The sequence below is a fragment of the Neovison vison genome, chromosome 1 (genome assembly GCF_020171115.1).
Source record: "Neovison vison isolate M4711 chromosome 1, ASM_NN_V1, whole genome shotgun sequence".
Taxonomy (NCBI): domain Eukaryota; kingdom Metazoa; phylum Chordata; class Mammalia; order Carnivora; family Mustelidae; genus Neogale; species Neogale vison.
In genome coordinates, this window is record NC_058091.1 from 121,741,986 (window position 1) to 121,757,895 (window position 15,910).

General features: G+C 51.6%; 4 protein-coding genes across 4 annotated transcripts; 2 read left to right on the forward strand and 2 right to left on the reverse strand.

Moving 5' to 3' along the window:
- Positions 1-177: 177 nt before the first annotated feature.
- LY6G6C (lymphocyte antigen 6 family member G6C) lies at positions 178-3,077 on the forward strand. Its single transcript, XM_044238163.1, has 3 exons — positions 178-388; positions 1,894-2,004; positions 2,382-3,077. Exons 1-3 carry the CDS (start codon positions 190-192, stop codon positions 2,594-2,596), a joined length of 525 nt encoding a protein of 174 aa, XP_044094098.1. The 5' UTR covers positions 178-189; the 3' UTR covers positions 2,597-3,077.
- An 853-nt stretch (positions 3,078-3,930) lies between these two features.
- On the reverse strand, positions 3,931-6,375 carry LY6G6D (lymphocyte antigen 6 family member G6D). The gene is made up of 3 exons (XM_044256463.1): positions 6,321-6,375; positions 6,092-6,238; positions 3,931-4,154 (listed from the first exon to the last, which is right to left on the reverse strand). Exons 1-3 carry the CDS (start codon positions 6,373-6,375, stop codon positions 3,931-3,933), a joined length of 426 nt encoding a protein of 141 aa, XP_044112398.1.
- A 1,451-nt stretch (positions 6,376-7,826) lies between these two features.
- Positions 7,827-9,527, forward strand: LOC122911599 (lymphocyte antigen 6G6e-like). The gene is made up of 3 exons (XM_044256448.1): positions 7,827-7,963; positions 8,579-8,710; positions 8,838-9,527. The coding sequence occupies exons 1-3, from the start codon at positions 7,912-7,914 to the stop codon at positions 9,152-9,154; spliced, it is 501 nt and encodes a 166-aa protein (XP_044112383.1). The 5' UTR covers positions 7,827-7,911; the 3' UTR covers positions 9,155-9,527.
- Positions 9,528-10,843: 1,316 nt separating this feature from the next.
- LY6G6F (lymphocyte antigen 6 family member G6F) lies at positions 10,844-13,905 on the reverse strand. Its single transcript, XM_044256432.1, has 6 exons — positions 13,848-13,905; positions 12,727-13,056; positions 12,384-12,647; positions 11,250-11,405; positions 11,003-11,069; positions 10,844-10,868 (listed from the first exon to the last, which is right to left on the reverse strand). The coding sequence occupies exons 1-6, from the start codon at positions 13,903-13,905 to the stop codon at positions 10,844-10,846; spliced, it is 900 nt and encodes a 299-aa protein (XP_044112367.1).
- Positions 13,906-15,910: the final 2,005 nt, after the last annotated feature.

Below are 15,910 nucleotides of genomic sequence, written 5' to 3' on the forward strand. Positions count from 1 at the left end.
GATGCCTTTTCAAAGGACTGTGCAGGCAGGGCTGTCAGCTGGGAACCAGGAAGGGTGTCTTGGCCTGAAACCAAGAACCAAAATGGAGTTGGCCATAGTGTGCCTACCTTCCAGTACCTCTCTCTCCCATCGCTACTCCCTCACCCAGTTCTGCTTAGTCCCTCCCCACCCCTGGTCATCAGGGTATAAATGGGGAAGGAGGGGCCACCAGAGGCAGGGAAGGGAGGGACCTTTGGGATTATAAATTCCAAAAAGGCCACTGACTCCCAGAGCTGGATCCCTGAAACTCTACTCTGTCAGCTGCTGCACTTGCTACCATCCCCGGGGACCCTCATCATGAAAGGCTTTCTGCTGCTCATCCTGTCTGCTCTGCTCTGCTGGGTCTCAGGTGAGCACTGGGGGACCCCCAGGGACTTCTACACCTTCCCCCACCCACTGTGCTCCATTGCCCACTGCTTGGGATCTCAAGTACCCCTAGCTCCAACCAGCGCAGCTCTCCTGTGACGGGGTCCTTGCTCCATTTCTCAAGGACCCATGTCTCCTTTACGCTTCTCCCCACCTCCAAGACCTACCCTTCTAACTTGCCAGAGCTCTACATCCCCTGTCCCCCACTCCACGACCAAACCCAGCTTACTGCTTTGTCCTCTCATCACCTGCACTCAGTGGAGTCCTCCCAGAAACCTAGGCGTCCAGCCTGGGGCTTCTTGTGCACCCCACCCTCCCCACCTCCTCCTCTAGATTCTGTTCTCAGTCATTCAAGCAATAGCCTTTCCTAGTTCACCCCTGCTCTTCCCCAGAGAGCATACTCACAGGGACACCAGCTTTCTGGAGGGTCCCAGTGATGATCTAGAACCTCCTGGGGAACCGGGGAGATAGCCCGGTTTTAGGGAGGGGATGCCAGGGCTGCTCACCCCCAGGGTGAAGTGGATTTATTTCACAGAGGTGCAGTCACTGGGCTCCTCTGCCCTTGGACTGAACCCCTCCTTCACCAAACTTTGCTCACGCAAGCCTAGAATTAGCTGAGGTGGGAGCCTGGAAGGTGACACTTTTTGCATCCAGCCCCTCTCCATCATGGAATGGTGCTCAGACAGCACCTGACCATCTGCTTGTCAGATATTATTCTTTTCTGTCTGAGAGCTGCTGGAGAGGATCCCTCAGGTCTGGTTTCTCTTCCCACCCTCATGGTGGTCCCAGGTGGGGAGAGTAAATCGCTAAAACTGGCCACAGGTGGTTTTGTTGCCAGCCTCAAGTCCCAAGCCACTGATGCAAGTGTTGCAACCATGACTTTTATTTATTTATTTTTTAAGATTTTATTTATTTATTTGAGAGAGATCAAGCCGAGCACAAGCAGGGGAAGCTGCAGAGAGAAAGGGGGAAGCAGGCTCCCTGCTGAGCAGAGAGCCTGTGGGGCTGGATCCCTGAACCCTGAGATCGTGACCTGAGCTGAAGGCAGACGCTTAACCAACTGAGCCACGCAGGCACCTCAAGAGCCATGGTTTTTTATTTGTAGTATTTCTTCTCATTTCAAGTCTCCGTCTGTGACATCTTCTGAATTCCTTCATCTTTTCCCCACCTCCTCCATTCCTTGCCCATGGTAGTCTCACATTCCATCTATCCCTGGCCCTGTGTTTTTGTTGGTAGCTCTGCCCCTCTTGACTCATCCCCAAATGGGGTGGGGTGCAGGACGATATTTAGGGTGTAGGCATTCACAGAGCAACAACTCCACCCTCAACCACTTCCACTATTTCTGTTTCACTCACCTGCTCGGTCACTGTCAAACCAAACAGGTCAGAACACCTACTTGACTGGCTCTTCTCCACCCTACCCCACAGCTCGGCTGGTCCCCAGGTGAGTCAGACACCCCATCCCCTCAGCCTGACTTGTGTCTTCTAGCTGACATTCGCTGTCACTCCTGCTACAAGGTCCCCGTGCTGGGCTGTGTCGACCGGCAGTCCTGCCGCCTGGAACCAGGACAGCAGTGCCTGACAACAAATGTGTACCTCGGTAACACGCCCCTCTTTAGTAGGGACAGGGGGCTGGTGGGAGACTCTATGACAAGGACCAAGGCCCAAATGTGGCTCAGACTGCAATGAGACACACAGTCCCAGCAAGGACAATATTTGGCCAAGTATTCTTAAGTGCCAGTCACCATTCTATGACTTTATACGGATTGTGGGCAGCAACAAGGCCAAGGACCAGGACTGGGGTGAGGGGGTGGGGGACGGAAGTGCAGAAAGACAGTCAGACTTACTGAGAAGAGATAAGGAGGGGAGGGGCACGGGCAGAGTGGGGAAGGAAGCCTGGGCAGGTGCATGGGCAGGGGGACACAGGCACAACAGGTACCCGTGCTGGCTGACCCCACGGTCCACTCCTACCCTCAGGTAAGATGTGGGTTTTCTCCAACCTTCGATGTGGCACACCAGAAGAGCCTTGTCGGGAGACCTTCAACCAAACCAACCACAAGCTGGGCCTGACCTATAACACCACCTGTTGCAACAAGGACAACTGCAACAGCCCAGCTCCTCGGCCCACCCCAGCCCTGGCCCTCGTCCTCCTCACCTCTGTGGCCGGCCTTGGCCTCTGGCTGCTGCACTGAGACTCACTCCATAGCTGTCCCTCCTCCCACCTACCTTAGCCTGAGTTTAGCCTTAGGTCTCCTTGTCCCCCAGCTCCCTACACTGGTCTTTCCTTAACTCCCTTCACTCAGAATAGCATTTCTCCAGGCTCTTCACATTTCTGTAATTAGACAGCGGTCTCCCCACCTATCCTTCCACCTTACATTCTCCACTGACCTTCTCCCGAGTCCCTTCCTATATCCCTCTAGACCATCCCAGATCCTCCAGTGGTCCCAGAAGAGCTCTGCACTTTGCGTCCTGCACTCTACCATGCCCAGCTCAGAGAGGGATGGAGATCTGGGCCTGAAATGGGACTTCTGTCCTGTCCCCCGCAAAGGCTCCCAGGAAGGACCTGATGACCTCACTGTATGGGGTTGATTCCCCAAACCCTCGCTCCATACGTACTTCATCCCCATGCTCACCTCTTTGCATTTTGAGTAATAAATTTCTATGTCTGATAAACTGTGTGTTTTTTTGTCAAAAGACTTGTCGTCAGAGGCTCCCCTCTTGGGAGATAACACTCTCAGCTCCTGCCCTTCCCCAAGCATCCTCCAGGGACTTTCCCTGGGAGGCTGGTCTGGGGCAAATGGAGAAACGGGTTTTTCAGGCCTCCATCCTTTTTCCTTCCTGTGTCTGGGGTTGACATACACGTCCAGTGTTTGGAGCAACAATCCTTAACCCAAATTTAGGCCACACCTCTGATGTACTGCCAAGAAGGAGATGCGGCCTGACTTGCGGGCTCCCCACAAAGGGTAGGAGAGCTGCGTGGGGATGGAACACAGGACCCTCTTAGCAGGTTAGAGTCAAGGGCCTCACTTGGCCCCATTACTAAGCAGGGCAGCAAGCAACCCTCCCATCACGGTGTTTCCATTTCCTTTCTCAATCCTATAAAGTCACATTGAGAACCAAGTTGCAAATGGGAGAAAGGGGAAGAAACCCACCCATGTTCTTTGGTTCCCGGTGACCCCCATTTAGCCCAGAGCCCACTCCCCCCCGTTCAGTGGTCCTCACTGCTAAAGAAGATTCTCCCTAGCAATAGGCCCCAGGGGTCACTTAGGGCAGATTCTCCATTGTCCTTTGGGGGTTCGTTGGTAAAGGAGTGCACTGTTGTAACTAAGTCCGCTGACACTTGGTAACTAGAGCATGGATGGCCCCATAATACTCCTGCAATTCTCCCATCAGCGAAAGATAGATGGCATTTTCCAGTCAGCTCTAGAGTGGTGAAGAGATTTTAATGGCTCACAGAGGGTTGTTTGTCTTCTCACCTCAGCTCTCCTTTGTTCCCTTGCTCCCTTGCTCCTCCCGCCCCAGCCTACTAGTCTCTCCACAGTGCTGGCAAGAGCCAGGCCAGGGCGGCGGCTGCTGCAGCCAAGACACATGGCGGGGCCACGGTGCTTGCCACAGCGCTGTTACACAGGTCTCCGACGCAGCATTCCCTGTGGGTTGTGTAAGTCACGTCTCCCACCAACTCCGTTTCCACTTGATTGCAATGATGGGCCGCCACACAGGCTCGATAGTGATGAATCAAGGTCACTGAGGCTGAGAGAGAAAACAAGACTGCGGTGTTGGACTCTTGGCTTGAGGACTTGCCTTTTAGGGCAGAGCGGATGTGACTTCCAGGAGCCCGGAGGGATTCTCTGTCCCCTCCAGAAAACACCTCCATGAAACCAAGTAACCAAAATGAACACTGACATTGCTAGCCCTCTGATTCAAAGGTGCTGAAAAGGCCCGACCTCCCTTCGCTGTGCTGTTCTGGCCAAAAATCCATGACTGCAATCTAATTACGAGAAAATAGCAAATAAATATAAATTGAGGGATGGTCTCTAAAATAACTTATGGGGACTCTTGAGAAGTGTCAAGGTCATGGAAGACAAAGATGCAGAACTGTCCCGGATCAGAGGAGACTAAGACATGGTGAGCCCTAAATGCAAGGCGGGATCCTGATTTGGACTGAAGCCAACATCCCTCTTGTCAGTTCAGGTGGAAAATGAATACTCCATGTCCTGTCACCCTCAGGCACAGCTGGACCGGCCAACGAACACACAAGCCTAGGCTCAAGGGACAGGAATGATGGCTTATCACTCAAAGAAACCTGCGGACAAGTAGTTAATCATCACTATTCTAAAGACATAATCATTGGCTGGGCCTAATGAAATGTCTAACATGGAGAATAAAGAAATTTTTTAGATTCCAAGGCGGTTGAGATGGAAAAGACTTCTGGGGGACCAGACAAAGTGGCACCACAGCGCCTGCTAGCACAACCTCATGGGGCTCCAGTCAGCAGAGCCCACCTTCTCAGAAAACCCCTATCCCCGGGACGCCTGGGTGGCTCAGTTGGTTGGACGACTGCCTTCGGCTCAGGGCGTGATCCTGGAGTCCTGGGATCGAATCCCACATCAGGCTCCCAGCTCCATGAGGAGTCTGCTTCGCTCTCTGACCTTCTCCTCACTCATGCGCTCTCTCACTGTCTCTCTCTCTCAAATAAATAAATAAAATCTTTAAAAAAAAAAAAAGAAAGAAAACCCCTATCCCCAATTTTGCCCTCAAAATCTCTCACTTGCCAGCTGTCAGGGGGAAGGGTGGGGCTTTTGAGCATCAGCTCCCTGTTCTCCTGGGTGACACCACACTAATAAATAGCCTACTTTTCTTCACTGCAGAAGCTCTGTGTCAGATTTTATTGGCTTGCTGTTGCAAGCGGTTGATGAACTCTCATTTGGTTTGGCTATAGGACCAGAAAAAAGACGACTAGATCATCTGGCTACACTGAATAAGGTTTGTAGATTAGTTGGTATTTTTTGAAAGACTCATTTATTTGACAGTGAGCGAGCAGGGGGAGGGGCAGAAGGAGAGGGAGAGAGAATCCCGAAGCAGACTCCCTGCTGAGCCAGGAGCTTAACTCAGGGCTTGATCTCAGGACCCTGAGATCCTGACCTGAGCCAAAATCAAGAGTCAGAAGCTTAACCCACTCAGCCACCCAAGTGCCCCTAGTTAACAGTATCGTACCAGTGTCATTTTCTGATTGTGATCATTGTACTATGGTTATATTAGATGTTAGCATTACAGGAAGAGAGGTGAAGGAGATACAGGAACTCTACTATTTTTGCAAAATTTCTGTCAATCAAAAATTATTTCAAAATCATATACATGTGCGCGTGCACACAAACACACACATACACACACACACACACCCCAGTCCTTAGCTAATACCTGCAAGTTTGGTTTAATATTTTGGTCCCTGCGTTCAAGGGACAGAACTTTTTAGGGACAGAACTTTTTCAATGACTTAGGAGTGAATGGGCCTTTGAGACTCTGGAGAGTTAAGAGGAGGAGGTGACAGGGCCAGTGGGCTGCTGAGGGGCTCAGTGCCAGAAGGGGCTCCAGACCTCTCTACTCTGCCATGGCACCATCTGCCTGGAGCCAGACTGAGCCTGGGGGCAGGGGCGGGCTGGGGGAAGGGGGAGAAGCTGAGGACTCACGGTTTCCAGACAGCTGGTTCTGCCCGGGGCCAGGCTGGGGCTTGCGCTCCAGGAAGCCACAGTGCTCCCCCTCCCCGCAGGTGGCCACCGTCTCTTTGCAGGAGTTGCTGGAATCTCCTTTGCACTCGAAGCACCGCATGCGGGTTCCTGGCAGAAGAGAAGAGGCGCTTGACCTGGGCTGACCGGGAGCCAGCTGGCAGAGGCAGACAGGGCTTGGCTGCCTTCTTACCCAGGGCAGACCCCAGTAGGGTGCTGAGCAGGACCCCGACCAGTAGAGAGTTCATTGTGTCTGCCAGCAATGTCAGTATCACCTCTCTCCCACCCCCCTCCCTGGCCCTGATCCGCCAGCCTTATATCCCCCTTGCCTTGGGCTTTATAGGGCAATAAAAAGGGAGTAAAGAATCTCCCCCAGCAGGCACTGGGGCCCCACTAACGACAGGGAGGCCCCCCCCACCCCGCCCGCGGCAGAAAGAGCTCCTGGCGTCCTCCGGAATCCCCAGACAGCTCCATCCTCAGCAGCGGTTCTCAGGCTGTGGCCCCAGAACTCCTGGCCAGAGGGTCCTCAATGGTCTTCCTTTCCCACTTGCATACCTACAGGAGGTTGCCTTTTCTCAGCGTACTGTCTCCAAAACAACAGGTCTCAATGGCCTAAGGGCAGAAGCCATGTGACAACTGGGCCATCTTCTATTCAGCCTTTTATGTAATTCCCCAAAGTGGAGAGCAACACTCCTTTTCTGTGTTGTTGGGAAAGAAGTTACTTTTCACAAAACTGTGTTTCGTTAACATGTGATAGATTTATTATTTTTATTTTTAAATAAATCTACTTAAAACGCTCTGTGTTGATTTTGAATAGAGTAAATACCAATATTAACCCACACAGAGGAAAAACTCTTTCGGGCCTTCAGTAATTTTTATGAGTATAAAGAGGTCCTGAGATTAAAAGAAAAAAAAAAGGGGGGGGGATATCTATCTCCTCTGCCCTCCTCCCTCCCCTTTCTTACTCCTGATACATCCTTGCTCTGATTCCCCAGATCAGGCTCTCCTCCCTCAAGGTCATAAACCTCAGTTTTCCAGAATCTACCATCACCTCCTGAATCTTTTCCCCGCATTCCTTCCCAGTCTTTCTGCAACAACCCCCCCCACCACCAGTGGAAACACATCTGTCCCTCTGGCCCCACCCATGATTAATTCCTTCCTCCACAGTAGTAAAACTGGGAGAGATAATTATAGGGTACAAATGTTGAGGCTTGGGGGGATCAAAGGGATGTGAAGCTGGGTGGGGTCCCACTTATGCAGCTGAGCTTTGTGTGGAGGGAAGGGTGGGAGAGTGCATTGTTGGTTCCACATACAGACACCACGCTGGAACAATTCTGGGCCAGGCCTTCTAGGAGGGTGACCTTGAGAGACTCCAGTGCACGGAGAGGGGAAGGATGGAGCAAACAAAGACAGGGAACTGAGCTGACAGAGCCCAAGAACAGCTTGAGACAAGGGGAGGTGGGGAGGAATGAGGGGGAAGGTGACAGACAGAACTCTGGAGCGGCAGACACAGCTGAAAGCACAAAGCACAGCACAGAGAAGACCCCGAAGGCTAGACTCAAGTAGGGGGCAGGGAGGATGTGAGAGGTGTGGGACATAGGAGCTGCGGGACCAGGGCCTCTACTGCGTCAGGCTGGTGAATCTGGTCCCGGTTCCACCCCCCAGATTCACTTCCTAGGTGTGTTTGTTTACTGGTCCCTCCCTGCCTCGCTCAGATCCTCCAGCTCTCCGGATCTCTGGGTGCAGATCACATTCTCCCAGACTCCTGAGCCCTGGGTCCAGCCATGGGTCCCTCCAGCATCTTCCTGTGCATCCTGTTCCTCTGTGGGGCACTGGGTAAGGGGGTGCAGGTGGGAGAAGCAGGGATGCTGAGCAGAGATTTGCATGGGCTTCAGAAAGAAGAGCTCCTGGGAATGGCCTCAGGCCAGGAGAAGGTGGAACCAGAAGTTTCTTTTCCAAGGCATTTGAGAATGAATAACTCTCTCTTCCTTGCAGCATCTTGACATGCCTCTGTCCTCTGTCTCCCCTGTTCCTTATCTCACCTCTTGCTTCTTTGCAGGGAACTTGCGGTCAGTGTCAATTCTTATTTGCTCTCTGTCTGGGGCACGATGTGCTTAACTTTTTCACTGTCACCCCGCCTTCCTGGGTCTGGCTTTTGGTGTCACGCTCTGCCTTCGTCTCTGACTCTCTTGGCTTCTGTCATATCTGTGTGTTTCTCACAACCTCTGGATCCCTCTTGCCTCTGCGATTTTTGTTTTCCTGAGTTGTCTCTCCTCCCTTCCCTGTGTCTCTTCCGCGACTTCTGTCTGCCCTTCTCCTTCCCTTTCCCCGCTTCCTTCTCCCCACTTTGTGAGTCACCGCTCTGCATGAATCTCTCTCCCTTATCTGGGCTCCAGCCTCTCACAGGCCTCTTTGTCTCTCCTGTTCCTCTGCCAACCACCCCCCCAACAGGTCTCACCACGCCCCCGTCCCCTGCCCGAGGTCGGCTCCGCTGTTACACCTGCAGCTTTGCCAAACCCTGCTACCCGGTTCCCACCGAGTGTCAGGAGGACGAAGCTTGTGGCATCAGTATTGGCACCTCAGGTAGGACTCTGGCCCAATGGCCCTTCTCTAGGCCAGTCTCCATCCATCCATCTTGCTTTTCCTGCTGCCCCACTGCCCTTACCTCCTTCCTGCCTGGACCTCAGCATTCTCTCATTCTGTCCCACAGAGCAGAATGAGATCATCGAGCGGAAGGGCTGCCTCCCACGGGCCCAGTGCCCTCTGCGGGGCCATGCCACCTACTGGTCGCGCTCCTACGCTCTGCGGCACCACTGCTGTGAGCAGGACCTGTGCAACACAGCCACCACGCTGCGGCCACTCCCCAGCCCCCTACTCGCCGCCCTGCTCCTCCTTGCAGCCAGCTTCACCTGGGGAGGCCCCCTCCTCCGCTGGCTTCAAGCCAATCTGCAGCCTTCAACCCAGGACTCTGCCCCCCTCCTCACCGCCCTCGAGACCCCTGCATCTGAGATATGCCCAAGAACCTGATTCTGTAGAGAACTCCGATTCCCAGCCTCACACCTTCCCAGACCCCTCCCAAGGTCTGGTTCCTGTGGGCACCACTCTAGCCTGGATAGGCACCTGCCCAGAGCCCCGCCTCATAAACAATATCTGTTCTAGGTCTTTTGTCTTTTCTAGATGCCCACAGCTGATGCCCTATCTCAGCTCCAGGTCTTGGTCAAGGCAGGCAGTTTATTGAAGCTGGGGGTCCCAGGCAAGGGGATTGAAGGGGCATCAGGTATGGTGAGGAGGACAGTCTTGCTAGGAAAGATTAATTTGGCAGTTCGGGAACTCAGGAAGGAGGTTCTTGGGGGAACTGTGAAGAGTAAATTTAATAAAAGTGCTATCTGAGAGTCTAGGACACTGCCGTGTGTGTGTGTGTGTGTGTGTGTGTGTGTGTGTGTGTTTTCTCTTTCTCTCCCTCTCCCTCACTCCCTCTCTCTCTCTCTTTAAAAGCAAGCTAGAGCTGCCTAGTGGGTTGGGCTGGACTGCTGGGACCTGAACTGTTAACTTTCACCTCATTCTCCCTCTGTGTCATTTGTGTCCTCCTTCTTGCTAATAGCTTAGCTTGAGCCCCTGTAGCATGGCGGCTTTCGATGACACTTCTGAGAAAGATTTCCTCCAGTGAGGCCCAAATTTGAGCAGACACACAAAAGGGTGTCTGGTGGAGTTGCTTGTGATGGTGTGTGGGGGAGACTGGCTCCTTTCTGCCAGAGACCAGGAACAGACCAGTTAGGAGCATCGGTGCCCTTCCCTGCTCTACCAGCTCAGGCTTGTCCATGGCTCAAAGACAGCCCAGCACACACCCCACCAGGGAATCCACCCACCGCCCCTGTGGACACTCCCTCTACCCCCAGAGATAGCATGTGACTCTAGGGCCTCCCAGGGTGTCAGGATGTTGATAAGCCTCTCACAGCTCGGCTCCGGATGCCACAGGAAGTGCTAGGATAAGGAGGGCGGCTGGGAGTGCACCCCACCCCCCCACCGCCCCACCCCCCACACCCCCACACCCCGTCCTGACTCAGTGTGAGGAAGTCTGAGGTCTGATTAAAGGTGCGTGTTCTCCTTCCACTTCTCTGTGCAAACGAGACGGAGCAGGGATGAGGGGATGGGGGTGGGGGGTGGTCGGGCTTAATTTCAGGGCAACCTGAGTCTTCTTCCAATTCTCTGTCATTCAGTCCTCCCACCTGGTGCTTCTGTTGTCTTCTCTCCCTGCCTGTCTCTTTCCTCTAACTTGAGTCCCTTCCCTTCTCTCTTCTTTAGTTGCCTCCATTTGTCCAGTGGTTTCCTGAGACTGACTCTCCAAAATTGCTCAAATCTCTGGATTCTCCTGTCTCATCTCTGCCCATCCCCACCCCTCCTCACCCCCTGGCAGCCACCCTGGGCTCCCCCTCAGTCCCATGGTATTGATGGCTCAGGACCACCCCTTTACTGGCTGCTATGAAACAGGAGATCACACCTGTGATCTCACAGGTGACATTGCAGAATAATACTTTGCTTTCCTTCAGCGCCTCTGAACACACACACACACACACACAGCGTGACTGCTGGAGACCAGGTGGACTGTAGGGCAGCACTCGAAGCCCTTCCCCTCCTTGCCAAGGTTTTCAGGCGAAGCCTCAGGTGCCAGATGGCCAGAGGGACAGCAGGTCACACTTCCAGCAGATGTCATGGAGATCATTTGATCTTGGGGGCAGGTGGGCTGTGGGTTTTGTGAAGCAGAAAGACAGATTAAAGATACTTTCATTCTCTACCTCCTCAGGAACAGGGGCCCCCATACCCACCCCAACCCCAGTCTCCTTGGGATTTAAGCCTGCACCCCGGAGTGTTCCTCACCTGAGACGGGCCAAATGGATGTTCTCATAGACCTGGATTTCAGGTTTGAACTGAGGAACTGAGGCACCTGGGAAGAAGGAGCCACACGGGGTGCAGCAGAGAAATCACCAGATAACTCAGAACTATATTCCTTACTACCTCCTCCCCTAGAGAAGGTAGGGATAGAGGCAAGACGTGAGCCCAACCCTCTGCCACCCACCCACTCACACCATGCTCTCTTCTTTCCCCCTGGGAGGGAGGGACTCACCTCTGCACTGAGTCCCCTGGGCCCTCTGTCTGCAGAGCACGATGCTGACGGCCAGGATGGTGAACCCCTGACCCACTGTGAGCAAGAGCATCACAATCCAGGACACGTCCCAGCCCGTGGAAGGGGCACAAAGGGCAGGGGAGGCATCCGTGGAGGCTACAGTAAGGGCAAGACAACAGGGATAAGGAGGGAGGCAGTGAGGGGTTTGTTCCCATGCCCCAGAGAGAGGCTTTCCCCCTGTAGTCCAGCAGGCTCTTACCACCAAAAGACTTCATAAGCTTCTTTGTCCCTAGTTTCCACCATCCCACTTTGCCCATTTTCAAGCCTCTCATGTTGACCCCATCAGCTTCTGTTGGTAGCAAATATCAACACACCTGTACCCACCTATGGACAGCTAACTCCAGAACAGACCATCAGCCGTAACTGCAGTTCTTCCTCATATCCTTAATAGTAACCCAAACTTCCAGGAAAAAGTAGTGCCTTCCAATTCATTCTTTCTTTCACTCATTTAGTCCACAAGCATTCCCTGAGTGCCCACCAAATGCCAGGCACCGTATTAGGTGCTGAGGGTGTAGAGGGAAGTAAAACCCATTAATTGGCCTTTGCTTACCAAAATAATGTCCATTTGCTCCTCCCTCCTGCCTCATAAATGGGTCATTCTACGTTCAATAGCATTCTTTCCGTGGGTAATGGACTTCTAATTGTTAAAACAATTATATATATTTTCCCCTTCTATTTTCACTCACAGTAGTCCATTATAACATTAGCACATGTATCTTTACTTCAAAAGACAATTCCCCCATCAATAATTCTTTTCTTCATGTCTGCTATGAGATATTCCATAAAAGTCATAGATCACCCTATTTGTAATTAATGGTATATTCCACCAGAATCCTCATCCCTTTTGGCCAATGGTCTCTTCCACCAGAGAGCTGGCTTAAACAACCCCCTTCTCTATTAGGGAGTTATCAATGAGAAAAAAGGCCCTCTTCCTACAGGCGATGGTCTGCTCTACCAGAAATCACCCCACCCACCCAAATCTGGCCAATTACAAAGTCATGTCCACCTCCTCTAGCCAGCAAGTGCAGAATGTGCCAGAGGCAATATCTTCTCCCAAATCCTCCCTCAGTTTACCTGTCAGGCTAAAGCTGACCCCTTTGTTGTGAGGCATGAGGCAGCGGATGATTCTTGATCTATGTTCCTCCGACTCAGAGAGTCCCTCCCCAGGACACACCAAGAGCAGGGCAGCCCCATTGCCCCAAAATGACTGTACACGGCCTCTCACAGGACCCTTTCCCTCTAGCCAGGTCACAGAGTCTAGGCGTCTGGCAGGGGCCACAGAGCACACGAGGACAGAGCAGCGGGATCCGTCGGCAGCCCTCGAAGATAGCTGGGATCCTGTGGGGAGAGAGGGACCTTAGTTCTCTGCTGGGCTTCCTGACCCCCAGTGGCCCCCGATTTACATGCCTTCACTAACCTCTGAGCACGGAGACATCATACATCCTCCAGTTCTGGTACCTGTGGTGCTGACCCAGCACAGCACACCAGTACCGACCAGCGTCTCCCTCCTTGGACCCTTCCAGCCACAGTGAGAAGTTTCCCAGTAGTTTGAGCCTGGATGCCCTGGTGGGCTTCCCAAGCTCTGGGGCTGGCCTGACCACTTGGACTTGGGCCACCAGGGCAGTGGAGGAACCTGCTGCTGGGCTGTGGAACCAGGATAGGAGTTCGTCTCCACTCAGGGTGGGCGGTAAGGGACATGGCAGCTCCAGCACCTCCCCTGAGGCTACAAAGATGGTCTGGATATTGTCTGTGGGGAGGAGATTGTATGAGACTAGAAACCGCCATCAGATCAACAGCTCCCACTTGACCTCCAGCCCCCAGCTTCTGCCCCTCCTGGGGACTCCCCCAGCGTGGGTCTGGCTATGAGCACTTTCTCAAGTGACAGCTACGAAGAAGTGAGGAGGGGAGGATAAGGTAGGGCCTTCTTCCCCTCTCCTCCAGTGGGTGAAGGAATCTGAAGGCAAGAGAAAAAAGGCTAGAATAGTTGGCAAAGACCCTTTCTCTTCCTCTCCTTTCTCCTTTTCCGGATGCATTTTCTCATCTATTCTTATTTTCTAAAGGAAACTGCACATAACAACAACAACAAAAAATAGACAACAAAACAAAAGCCCCCAAATTAAAAAATTAAACATTAGGGACACCTCAGTGGCTCAGTCAGTTAAGCATCAGCCTTGGGCTCAGGTCATGATCTCAGGGTCCTGGGATCCAGCCCGCATCAGGCTCCCTGCTCAGTGGGGAGCCTCCTTCTCCCTCTGCCTGCTGTTCCCCCTGCTTGTGCTCACTGGCACTCTCTCTCTCTCTCTGATAAATTAATAAATAATTTTCAAAAGATTAAACATTAAAAAAAGAAAGAAACTATACATAACCTGGACCCTCATTGTCTCTGGGTCTTCCCAAGAATTAGAGGAAGGGGGGAATCAGTTGGGGTAAATCTATCTCCTTGAGTCAAATGCCTTCCCCAGGCCTCTGAGGAGAAACAGCAGTAGTTCCTTACAACCTTCCGAATAACCAAAGAATCCCCCACTTCCTCCTCCTTACCTGCAGCAGACCAGGGGGCTCCACATAGGAACAGAAGGAGGAGGAATAAGACCGCCATGGGGAGAGGCTGCCAAGTTCTCTTGCCCAGGACCTGGTGTCCTGTAGAGGAAACAAAACCCAGATACAGTCCACGCTCCCTGGTTTGGAGTGACATGGGCCTCTGAGGGGATGGGAATGCTGGGGAGATAAAGCCCAGCTTCATGTTTACTGGGGAAAAAGTGACCACCACCTTTCAGTTCTGAGGGGGAAAAGACCCAGTCCAGGGTGTTCTGAAGAGGATCTCCTTACACTTCGGACTCCACATCAGCTGAAGGAGACAGATCAAAGACTTTGTGCTAAAAAGCCTCTGCAGAAGTGGGCACAGCTGTCTACCTTCATTCAGTCTGGAAGTACATTCTGTGCTCTTTCCTCCACCCTAGGAGAGATGCCAACCATGAGCGAAGAACCTGAGTCTTCATGTTGGTCTCCACAGAACCTGGCATAAGACTGCATACCTAGTCAATACTCCATAAATAATTTAGAATGACTTTCCCTGAGGCTCCCTGGCATACCATTGACCTCTTCTGAGCCCCTGATGAGTGTATTAAGTTACTACTGAAGGAAATGGATAACAGGGGCCTGGAGAATTCACCAAATCCCTCTACCCCGGGCAGGATTCTCAAAGCAGAGTTTCATATAGCTCTAATAGTTTTTAATGTGTTATTTGTTTATTTATTTATTTATTTTAAAAAGATTTTATTCATTTGACAGAGAGAGATCACAAGTAGGCAAAAGCAGGCAGAGAGAGAGAGGAAGGGAAGCAGGCTCCCTGCTGAGCAGAGAGCCCAATGCAGGGCTGGATCCCAGGACCCTGGGATCATGACCTGAGCTGAAAGCAGAGGCTTTAACCCACTGAGCCACTCAGGCGCCCCAAATGTGTTATTTATTTTTAAAGTTTAGTTTAAAAAAAAATTTTATGGGTGATCTATTTTTAATTTTCTATTTTTTTTTAAATTTATTTGTTGGAGAGAGAGTGCGGGAATGTGAGGGTGGTGTGCCACAGAAGGAGAGGGAGCAGCAGACACCCCACACGAGCTCTGCCCAATGCAGAGCTCAATCCCAGGGCCCCCGGGGGGATCCTGACTAGGATCATGACCTGAGCCAAAAGGTAGACACTTAACTGAGGCACCCAGGAGACCCTTTAAGTTTTTGTTTTAATTCCAGTTAGTTAACATAACAGTGTTTTATTAGTTTCAGGTGTACAATATAATGCTTCAACACTTCTAAACATCACCTGGTGCTCATGACAAGTGCTCTCCTTCATTCCCATCACCTTTTCCACCCATCCCCCACTCCCCCAACCATCAGTTTTTTCTCTATAATTAAGAGTCTGTTTCTTTCTCTCTTTTTTTTCCTTTGCTTGTTTGTTTTGCTTCTTAAATTCCACATATGGGGATGCCTGGGTGGCTCAGTCAGTTAAGCATCTGCCTTTAGCTCAAGTCATGATTTCGGGGTCCTGGGATGGAGCCCCACATTGGGCTCCCTGGTCAGCAGGGAGCCTGCTTCTCCTTCTCCCTCTGCCACTCCTCCAGCATGTGCTCTCTTGTGCATGCTCTCTCTGTGTTAAATAAATAAATAAAATATTTTTTAAAAATTTCACATATGACTGAAATCATATGGTATTTGTCCTTCTCTGGCTGACTTATTTTGCTTAACATTATACTCTCTAGCTCCATCCATATCATTGCAAATGGCAAGACTTCATTCTTTTTTATGGCTGCATAATATTTTATAGAGATATATGTGCATGTGTGTGTGTGTATGTGTATACACAAACGTATCTCACATCTTCTTTCTCCATTCATCAATCAAAGGACACATGGGCTGTTTCCATATATATTGACTATTGTAAATAATGCTGCTATAAACATAAGGATGCCTGTTTCTCTTTGAATTGGGTGTTGTTGTTGCTGTTGTTTTTAAATATTTTACTTATTTATTTGACAGACAGATCATAAGTAGGCAGAGAGAGAAGAAGGGAAGCAGGCTCCCTGCTGATGACAGCCTGATGCGGGGCTTGATCC

Bases quoted from the DNA above. Each gene is read 5' to 3' on its own strand.
- LY6G6D (XM_044256463.1), bottom strand. From the start codon at position 6,375: ATGAACTCTCTACTGGTCGGGGTCCTGCTCAGCACCCTACTGGGGTCT. The intron at 6,239-6,320 runs GTAAGAAGGCAG...CTCTTCTGCCAG, and splicing joins CCTACTGGGGTCTGCCCTGG to GAACCCGCATGCGGTGCTTC. The intron at 4,155-6,091 runs GTGAGTCCTCAG...TTTCTCTCTCAG, and splicing joins GAACCAGCTGTCTGGAAACC to CCTCAGTGACCTTGATTCAT.
- LY6G6C (XM_044238163.1), top strand. From the start codon at position 190: ATGGGGAAGGAGGGGCCACCAGAGGCAGGGAAGGGAGGGACCTTTGGG. The intron at 389-1,893 runs GTGAGCACTGGG...TGTGTCTTCTAG, and splicing joins TCTGCTCTGCTGGGTCTCAG to CTGACATTCGCTGTCACTCC. The intron at 2,005-2,381 runs GTAACACGCCCC...TCCTACCCTCAG, and splicing joins GACAACAAATGTGTACCTCG to GTAAGATGTGGGTTTTCTCC.
- LOC122911599 (XM_044256448.1), top strand. From the start codon at position 7,912: ATGGGTCCCTCCAGCATCTTCCTGTGCATCCTGTTCCTCTGTGGGGCA. The intron at 7,964-8,578 runs GTAAGGGGGTGC...CCCCCCCAACAG, and splicing joins GTTCCTCTGTGGGGCACTGG to GTCTCACCACGCCCCCGTCC. The intron at 8,711-8,837 runs GTAGGACTCTGG...TCTGTCCCACAG, and splicing joins CATCAGTATTGGCACCTCAG to AGCAGAATGAGATCATCGAG.
- LY6G6F (XM_044256432.1), bottom strand. From the start codon at position 13,905: ATGGCGGTCTTATTCCTCCTCCTTCTGTTCCTATGTGGAGCCCCCTGG. The intron at 13,057-13,847 runs GTAAGGAGGAGG...TCCTCCCCACAG, and splicing joins AGCCCCCTGGTCTGCTGCAG to ACAATATCCAGACCATCTTT. The intron at 10,869-11,002 runs GTGAGGAACACT...CAAAACCCACAG, and splicing joins ATCCATTTGGCCCGTCTCAG to CCCACCTGCCCCCAAGATCA.